At 36.9% G+C, this 10133-nt stretch overlaps 2 protein-coding genes across 3 annotated transcripts in view; both read right to left on the bottom strand.

Annotated features, from left to right (window-relative positions):
- Positions 1-534: 534 nt before the first annotated feature.
- On the bottom strand, positions 535-7665 carry cep57 (centrosomal protein 57). Of its 2 annotated transcripts, none has more exons than XM_079886551.1 (10): positions 7485-7665; positions 6677-6824; positions 5564-5902; positions 5341-5462; positions 4975-5151; positions 4687-4779; positions 4356-4424; positions 3959-4191; positions 2341-2485; positions 535-960 (listed from the first exon to the last, which is right to left on the bottom strand). In XM_079886551.1, the coding sequence occupies exons 1-10, from the start codon at positions 7527-7529 to the stop codon at positions 820-822; spliced, it is 1512 nt and encodes a 503-aa protein (XP_079742677.1). In that variant the 5' UTR covers positions 7530-7665; the 3' UTR covers positions 535-819. The 2 variants fall into 2 exon arrangements, with proteins under 2 accessions (XP_079742677.1, XP_079742676.1); XM_079886550.1 differs by having other exon boundaries at positions 537-960; positions 4687-4785; positions 7485-7664.
- A 461-nt stretch (positions 7666-8126) lies between these two features.
- ecel1 (endothelin converting enzyme-like 1) overlaps positions 8127-10133 on the bottom strand; it is a gene marked incomplete at its 5' end in the record, with an annotated part of 8403 nt that continues 6396 nt past the window's right edge. The window contains one exon of the mRNA XM_079886247.1: positions 8127-9042. Coding sequence (XP_079742373.1) covers positions 8943-9042 — 100 coding nt within the window. The 3' untranslated portion in view covers positions 8127-8942. The remainder of the gene's footprint in view (positions 9043-10133) is intronic.

Genomic DNA, 10133 nt, shown 5'->3' with positions numbered 1-10133 from the left:
TGAATGTTTCTAGTTGTGTTTATTCCTTGTTCAGGTTCTTGTTTTGAGTTACTTGTTTATGTTATGTACAGCCTTTATGTTTGATTTTGTTTATTACTAAAGTTGCATTTGGGTCCGCTCCATCTTGCCTCCAGTGGATTCATTCGTAACTATATATATATATATATATATATATATATATATATATATATATATATATATATATATATATATATATATATATATATAAAATACACTACAAATATTAATAATGGGAAAAAATGTTACATAAATGATGTAAAAAAATACATTTTACATTATTAGATTTTTAATATTTTTTGTACTGCCTTTATGCCCAATTAAATTTATCGTACAGTAAAAAAATTAATCATTGTGAAAAGTGTAGTGAAAATAAAATAAAAATTGTAGCGAAAATGAAAAAAAAAAAAACTCAAATTGTTGAGGGAAAAAAATGTAAAGAATTGTCATGAAAAATATAAAATGAGTTGTTGTGAAAAAGCAAACTAAAAAAGCCATGAAAAAAAAATTTGTCGTCAAAATAATTTTCAGGCAAAATGCAGTATGTTCTCTCTTTAGGTCTTGGGCTGACCTTTGACCCGGGCATGTTTTTATGCCGACCTTTGACCCGGGTATGTTTTTATGCCGACCTTTGACCCGGGCATGTTTTTGTGCCGACCTTTGACCCAGGCATGTTTTTGTCCTGACCTTTGACCCAGGCATGTTTTTGTCCTGACCTTTGACCCAGGCATGTTTTTGTCCTGACCTTTGACCCAGGCATGATTTCGAGCCATGGACCCGAGTGTTCCGCTAAACCAGGAGTTAGCGCAGCGAGGTCTGCAGCGAGCGCATGTCCTTCAGCAGACTCAGACTCTCTCTGATCCTCTCGCCGGGTCTCACTCGCACCGATACCGATCCTCCACCGGGACTCTGTTTACCACTGCGCTTCCTCAACCTCTCCATCTGACACACACACACACACACACACACACACACACACACACACACACACACAATCATCATCTCAACATCAAACTTACAACATTTAAGATCTTAAAATAAAAGAACAGTTAAATGTGATTATGTCAGGGTTAGGGTTAGACTGCTTTGAATTTGTGTGCGGTATTTTTGAGACCTTCCTGACAGGTTAAGATTCATAAATATCTTTTTTTTTTTTTTTTTGGAGGATGTTCTGTTTAGCCAGTCGCGTTGAGAGGTGAGCTTTTAATCCACCAATCAAAACGCTCCTTACTAAACAGACTCAAGAAGCTCAACCACAGGGAGATAGTACCGAGACAGCGCTCATTAGAGTCACAAATGATTTGCTCTTATCATCCGATCGTGGTTGTATCTCTCTATTAGTGTTACTCGATCTTAGTGCTGCATTTGACACCATCGACCACAACATTCTTTTAAATAGACTTGAACATTATGTTGGCATTAGTGGAATTGCACTAGCATGGTTTAAATCACACTTATCAGACCGTTATCAGTTTGTAGCAATAAATGAAGAGATGTCTTATCGATCACAAGTTCAGTATGGCGTACCACAAGGCTCAGTACTAGGACCGCTGCTGTTCACTCTGTACATGCTACCATTAGGAGATATCAAATCAAGTCAAGTCATCCTCATTTATATAGCGCTTTTAACAATGTAGATTGTTTCAAAGCAGCTTTACAGAGATAAACATATAATTTAAGGTAACAGAGATTGTTTTGGCTTTATAGCGGTTCTTTAATAAAGTTATTTTCAGCTAAAGTTAGTTTTGATTGATTCGCTTCCGTTGCAACGATCATGTGTTATTAAATTAGGGGCCGCTAAGACGACACCATTCTCTCTACACAAACTTTAAACGCGAACCTGTGAGAAACGCTGATGGCGTTCACATGCGCATTAAGAACTGGTTCTATAGTTATGTGCGTTTGAATATACGCAGGTTTGGAATTCCCTACAAATCAAGCCTAAACAAAGTACTGGGCTTTCCTTATAAATTTTGATACAGAATTTAATTTTATTTTATTTTCATATTTATATTTTATGTAGGGAATTACAAACCTGCTGAATGGTGTCGTCTTAGCGGCCCCACAAATGATCGTTGCGACGGAAGCGAATCAATCAAAACTAACTTTAGCTGGAAAATAACTTTATTAAAGAACCGCTATAAAGCCAAAACAATCTTACCTTAAATTATACGTTTATCTCTGTAAAGCTGCTTTGAGACAATCTACATTGTTAAAAGTGCTATATAAATGAAGATGACTTGACTTGAGATTTTGTAAATGTGAATTGTGCTGTGCATTTGTGATAGATAGATAGATAGATAGATAGATCTAGTCAGGTACCTGAGCTTGATGGCGCCTGACTTTAGCGATCTGTTCTCCTTTATTCTCCATTCTCTTCACGAGCGTCTCCATCTCTCGCTCCATGTTCTGTCTCAGTCGATCCGAAGCGCAGGACTGGATCTGTGAGGACAACTCCTGCTGCTCGCTGACACACACACACACACACACAACATCGTTCATCATCTTCTCATGAGAGGGGGGGGGGGGGGGGGGGGTGTGCTTGGCTAATTAGGCCGATTAAAATCAATTAAACATCGCTCTCATTAACATAGACACATTAAGCAATTATTTTTATATTTTCCATTTTTATTTCTGACATTTTGTTGTGTTTTTGTCAATTTATTCATTATTATTGTATTTTTTAATATTATAAATTAGTTTTACATTTTTATATTTTCCATTTTAATTTCTGTCATTTTTTTAGTATTATCAGTTTATTCATTATTATAGTATTTATCAATATTACGAATTAGTTTTTATTTTTTTATTTTCCCTTTTCATTTCTGTCATTTTGTTGCATTTTTGTCAGTTTATTCATTATTATAGATTTTATTAATATTAAGAATTTTTTATATTTTCAATTTAAATTTTTTGTCATTTTGTGTTTGTCACTTTGTTCATTTTTCTGTTGTTTATTTGTTTACAACCAAATATTATTTTTTATGTTTTTATTTTTATTTTTAGATTAGTTATGTCTAATTTTCTTTCTTTTATTTAGAATATTAGACAAATAACTAGTCTAATTTTTTATTTTAATCTTAGTACTTCTAAGTTAAACTAAACAAAATAAATATTTTCAGTTAGGCCTAGTTGACAAGACAATATTTTTATATTTGATTTGATTTCAGTTAACACTTATTGGAGTTCAATTTAATATTTCTAGTAATAGATTTTCTTTTAGTTAATGATAATACCATGAAATCAAAGTTTATTAGTTTTTATTTGTTTGTTTAAACCAAATATGTTTATTCAGTTTTAGTTTAGTTTTACAGTATTTCGGTTAACATTTATTTCAATGTAATGTTTTTAGTGTTATTTTTAATGAACAATAATAGCACAGCACAGGACAGTTTGTCAGTTTATTCATTATTATCGTATTTATTAATATTATGAATTGATTTTTATTTTTATATTTTCCCTTTTGTCAGTTTATTCATTTTTTGTCGTTTCTTTTTTCTTTTTAGTTTAGGTATTTGTCCTTTTTAAAAAAAAAATGACAAAGAACTACATAGTTTAATTTATTATTTTTATTCCAGTCTTAGTCATTTTATTACTTCCAAGTTAAACAAAATGAAAATTAGAAATGTTGTCGTCAACTAACTAAAAAATAAGATGTTTTATTTTATTTTGGTTAACATTTATTTTATTTAAATGTAATACTTTTAGTTAATGATAATAACACTAGTCCAAAGTTTATTAGTTTTTATTTGTTTGTTTAAATCAAATATGTTTATACATTTTTTGTTTAATTATTTGATACTACATTTTTATTATAATTATTTTAACTAAAAGATAATTAAGATAATTAACTAAAAAATAAACGTTTTTTCAGTTAACATTTATTTTATTTCAATGTATTGTTATTTTTAATGAACATAATAGCTTGACCGATCCTCACCAGCTCATGTGTCTGAACTCGTCCTGAAGCGTCAGCAACAGCTCCGACAGCTCTTCCCTGCAGGAGGCGGAGCCAGTGGGGGAGGGGGTGGAGCCAGTGGAGGAGGAGGCGGGGCCACCAGAGGAGGGGGCGTGTCCCAGCACACGCTCGTTACACAGCTGAGGATGATGATGCTTCATGAGATGAAGGACCCGCTGCACGTTCGCTCGCACCGAGTGACTCGAGCTCGTCGACTGAACACAGAGACGCTGATTACACATCAATCATGATAAACTTCAGAAGATAACCTCAATAAATAAAATAACTTATTTTAAATTATCATTAAAAACTCATTAGTGACACTCTCTCTCTCTTTCACACACACTCGCACACTATCAAACTGAGTGTGTGTGTTTACCGTCCCGGTCACGAACGGCACGTCTCCCAGACTGAGTCTGTAATGCGGCTGTGGAACGGGCGGCTCTCTCTGCAGAAACACACACACACACACACACACACACACACACATTAAACATCAACAAAGCCCTCGGATATGAATAACACTGTAAAGCTGCTGAAGGGGAAGAAAACACGGCTTTAAATTCACTCAGTGATTCGTGTCTCTGACTTCATCAGCTCCGAGTGTTTGTTGTAACGAGAGAATCTGATCCTGCACTCGTTTACTACACTCGTTTACTACACTCGTTTACTACACTCGTTTACTACACTCGTTTACTACACTCGTTTACCGTTGAGGAGCTTTTCTTCTGTTTGATCCGACTGTGTTCATGAGGACGAGGAGAAACAGACTGAATGAGCAGACGATTGACTTCAAGACCCGTCTGTAACTGACAACAGAGAAGAGGACATGATTAACACACACTCACTCACTAACACACACTCACTCACTCACTCACACACACACACACTCACTCACTCACTCACTCACTCACTCACTCACTCACTCACTCACTCACTCACTCACTCACTCACTCACTCACTCACTCACTCACTCACTCACTCACACACACACTCACCTGAGCTGCTCTCTCCTGCACCAGTTTCCTCTGATGTTCCTCTTCCTGTAGTTTCCTCTCCAGCGCTCGGATCTTCCTCTCAGTGACGCTCTGAGTCTCCGTCAGTCTGTGATACTCCCGTTCCAGAACATCCAGCTTACACAGCTGATCCACAGAACACACACGCTCCAGAGACACCTGAGACACACACACACACACACACACACAGGAGGATGAATGAGTCTGTCTCTACACACCTGCTTCAGTGGGACAGATGAGTGAGTGAGAGTGTGTGTGTGAGTGAGTGAGTGAGTGTGTGTGAGTGTGAATGTGTGTGTGTGTGTGTGAGTGAGTGAGTCAGCGAGTGTGTGTGTGTGTGTGTCGCACCTGTTGTTGCAGCACAGCGGTTCTGTCTGACTCTGTGTGTCGTACGCTCTTCCTCATCAGCTCCAACTGTCTCTCCAACCGCGAGCACCGGGTCTCGGCCGCAGACAGCTGAGCGAGCAGGTCTACACACACACACACACACACACACACACACACACACTCACTCTATCATCACTGGTCTCCTGAATAATACGAGTCAGACTGGTGTGTGTTTGAGTCGCACCGGTGTCGGGTCTCTCCGGGGAGTGTGTGTGTTCTCGTCGCTCCGGGGAGTGTGTGTGTTCTCGTCGCTCCGGGGAGTGTGTGTGTTCTCGTCGCTCCGGGGAGTGTGTGTGTTCTCGTCGCTCCGGGGAGTGTGTGTGTTCTCGTCGCTCCGGGGAGTGTGTGTGTTCTCGTCGCTCCGGGGAGTGTGTGTGTTCTCGTCGCTCCGGGGAGTGTGTGTGTTCTCGTCGCTCCGGGGAGTGTGTGTGTTCTCGTCGCTCCGGGGAGTGTGTGTGTTCTCGTCGCTCCAGCTCCAGGCGACGGATCTTCTCCTGCAGGTTCTTCAGCGCTGAAATAATCTCTGCAAACACACGTACAACACTTCTTCATCTCCTTTAAGATCATTCCTCTGTTATAAGTCGCTTTGATTCATTTATCAGAAGAATTTATTCAATACAAATGTATTTATTCATGTATGAAATTATGCATAAATATATCTATATAAAAAAAGAATATTACTGGCTGTGTTTCCATCCAAAGCTGTGAATTTAACTTGTGTGCGAAATTGGATTATTGAATAATTTTTCATTTTTCCAATATAAATGCAAGAAAATGAAGAATCTGAATGTGAGCTCGTGACGGTCCAGCAGGAGGAGCTGTTCACCAAAGCATCTCAGCATCTTCACACACGTGTGTTACTAGCATTGAGATGCCTTTTAAATGCATATAAATCACTTTATGTATACAATTATGTAAAAAATAAATGAAAAAGACTATTGCTAACTATGTTTCCATCCAAAGCTGCACTAAACTGGAATATGGCATAAAACATTTGTGAATAAAGCGGCGTTTCCATCTCATGTGTTCAAGAGAACATCATCACCACTTCCTGGTGTAAGACATGAGTGTGTTTCTGCAGTCGGCTGCTTCCCTCATCATAAACGAGTGTGTGTGTGTGTGTGTGTGTGTGTGTGTGTGTGTGTGTGTGTGTGTGTGTCAGTGAATCATTCATGAGCGGATTCAGACTGACACTGGATCATCATTCGCTCTCTATACGGTCATCAGTGTATCTCAGGTGACATCACGTGTGTGTGTGTGTGTGTGTGTGTGTGTGTGTGTGTGTGTGTGTGTGTACCTGCACCGCTGCTCTCAGGAAAGGCTCTCACGGCTCTGCTACGGTAGGACCGGTGTGTGTGAGTGTGTGTGTTGATGAAGGGACGTCCCGTGGGATAATCGGCATAAGAGGGCAGAGAAAGGCTGTCAGACATCGCCAACACACACTCCTGAAGAGAAACACACACACACACACACACACACACAAGATCATACTGTAAAAACACATACAGTGCATATAAATGATCACACTGTTTCAATAAACTGTTTTATTATTACCAGTTAATGCTCAATATGAGAGAGAAGGAAGTGAGCCTGGAAATGTGTGTTTGTTTATGGATAAAAACTTTACCAGAATAAAGTTAAAACTGAAATCAATAATCTGTCAGTAAATCTCGGAAATTCTGACTTTAAAATGAGCCTTTACATTATTATACATTTCATATATTGATATGATTTTAGTTTATTTGACTGATATTGCTAACAAGTCTTTTCCCCAGAGAGTCTTGCAATAAATGTCATAAAATTAAATGCAGCATGTTGTGTTTTTAAACTCTGTTGGGTTTAGAAATAAGTTTTAAACCAGCGATTAAAACAGCAGAAATGAAGAAAACAGGAAGAAACACCAACAGAAAGTTCATAATCATCCGCTGCTTTATTTAATATTATTTACAGGTAGTTTGATTTTAATATCATGATTCTATATATATGATATTTAATTACACATTATTCTTTGTTAATTTCAATAGATGTGGTTATCTATATTAACTCTAAAGCTGCTACATGTTGAGTGTGTGTGAATGTTAAAGAAGCTGTAATGTTGTGTTTACCTTTTCTCGCCTCGCGCAGGGTTTCAAGTTCGTGTCCATTAACATGCGAGTTTAATCTTAGATCATATTTAATTTACTACATTCAAGTTTTATGAGTTTTAGTTCTGTTTGTTGTGAATTTGTTAGTTGCTGCAAACAGGAAACCAAACACAAGCGCGCACAACAGAGGTTGTGAAGTCAGCGATGACAACATCCGGTCTGTAGATTTGTAAATAAAAGTCATGAGACGTTAATAATAATATTTAAAAAGTTCTGTGCACTATTTCTGTTTTTGAAAAACTGTGAAGAAACCAGTCAATATAGTTTTTATCATTTTAATCGCTTCTTTTTTATATAAAGTAGCTTACGCTGTATAAAATATATTTTATACAGCGTAAGTTACTGTACCGGAAGCGACAGTATTTTAACATATATCTGTGGTTTGTCTTAGCATCTAATTAATAAGTACTAGTAAACTATTCATATGATCTGTTTCGCATAAATACGTTTATCTTCAGAATATCTTAGTAATATCATAGCGACTGATTGGAAAAACTAAAAGTCCCAATATCTGAATTTAAATTCACCACGTAACGTAAATAGTGTGCAAGTTTTGTCTGTTCTTGTCAATGTTTCTATAAATGATTAAAAGAAAGATCTGTCAGTTGTTGCATATGATCTTGTTTTATTCCAAACATGGATTATGGAGAATTCAGCATTTTCCAGTTTTTCATTCAACAAAGTCTTATTTTTTGTGAGTGTGTGTGTGTGTGTGTGAGAGAGAGAGAGAGAGAGAGAGAGAGAGAGAGAGAGAGAGAGAGAGAGAGAGAGAGACTGTGTGTGTGTGTGTGTGTGTGTGTGTGTGTGTGTGTGTGTGTGTGTATTTAAACAGGAAACATGCTTTATTTGACCTGTACATTTTTCTAAACTTTCATATAGTGCATCTGTACAAAGTTACTCTTTTTATCTTTCATGAGCAAAAACTTTATACAAAATTAAAGTTCTATAATAATAATAATAACAAATGTATTCACTTCTTCGCTGCAGTTGCATAAATGTTCGTTTGGATTCGACCGAAATGTGGGGTTATTGTGAAGTCCAGACTTCATCTGGGAGAAATAACATTAACATCTTCCTTCACAATCACATAAACATCACATCAGGAACCCAGAAATAAGTCTTGAGTTGTCCCAGAATGCACTCTGTCCTACTTAAAAAACACGAAACTTCTCCGACAAAACACGTCATATCAAAACGTCAACATGCCTATACGATACAGCGCCGCCTCTGTTCACACACACACACAACGTGACTGAGATAACACACTCGCGTCAGAATATAAAAATAAACATTTCAAAAGAAGGAGTCATGGCACATGAGGGTGATTCTGATCGAATGCTGTAAACATCGAACGGCGTCGTGAGTGGATGGTGATGTCGAGCAGCTCGGGTCGTGAGGTCACGGGGGCGGGGTCAAAGGTCACCAGACGGCACACTTGTTGACGGGGTTCATGGGTGATCCTCTGGGACAGTGAAACACTCGACCGAACTCCTCGAACTGAGACGCGCTGCCGATCACCCTGCACACACACACACACACACACATTCAAGCACAACTGAGCGATTATTCATATTCAAAAGAAATATATTAAAAAAATGTACTTCAAATTCAAGGCCTGAATGTGGGACACACTTCGAGTGAGAGTAAGGTTTCATGTAAGAGACACTGTTACAGTTTTCATGTGTTTATTTGTGGCCAGAGATTCACAAACTTTCCAGTATTTGAAGTGGGAACCCTGGTATTAATGCAGAACTGAGGAACGATTAACATCTCAGAATATGAAAATATATATGGAAACATATAAATGAAAGTACATAAATCTGCATTGTTTATCCTTTTGATATTTCTTTCAAAAAAATTCGCAAATACCGAACCTTTCATTAAAGTAAATTCAATACACCTTTGAATGAAAGTGTCATTAAAAAAAACAAAAAACATTTTATAATTCATTTTAAACATCTATAATAGTATTTCACTGATATAATCAGTGTTGTGTGTAATTACAAGTAACCCGAGTTATGTAATCTGATTACTTTTTGGAGTAACTAAGTAACGCATTACTTTTCCAATTTACAACAAAATATCTGAGTTACTTTTTCACATTTATTGACTGACAGCTCTCCTGTGTGTGTGTGTGTGTGTGTGTGTGTGTGTGTGTGTGTGTGTGTGTGTTTACTCGTCTCACTTGCACGAAAACATTCAGTATTCCTCAAAATTAATAAAAACAATTCAATATTTGGTTGAATTATTCATAATATAATAATGCACCAATTTATTTGTTTGCTTCTGTGATTATTTATTATTCCGTTTTAATTGTTTTGTCTGTTTTAATTTGGTTTGATTGCGTTTATAAGGTGTAACAGTCGGATATTGTCACTGTTCATGTAAAACAATAAAATGCACACTTGAAAAAAAGTTATGTATTTTTTATCAGTGCTGTCAATTCGATTAATCGCATCTAACATATATATAATGTATACAGTTGTGGTCAGAATTATTGCCTAGTAAATATGATCAAAAATTATTAACTTTCATTCAAAAAAATTCCACACACACACACACACACACACACACACACACACATATTATATATTTGCAAACTTGTGTGTT

Source organism: Squalius cephalus (genome assembly GCF_949319135.1).
Source record: "Squalius cephalus genome assembly, chromosome: 11".
NCBI classification, from domain to species: Eukaryota; Metazoa; Chordata; class Actinopteri; order Cypriniformes; family Leuciscidae; genus Squalius; species Squalius cephalus.
This window is presented reverse-complemented; position numbering and strand designations above follow the sequence as displayed.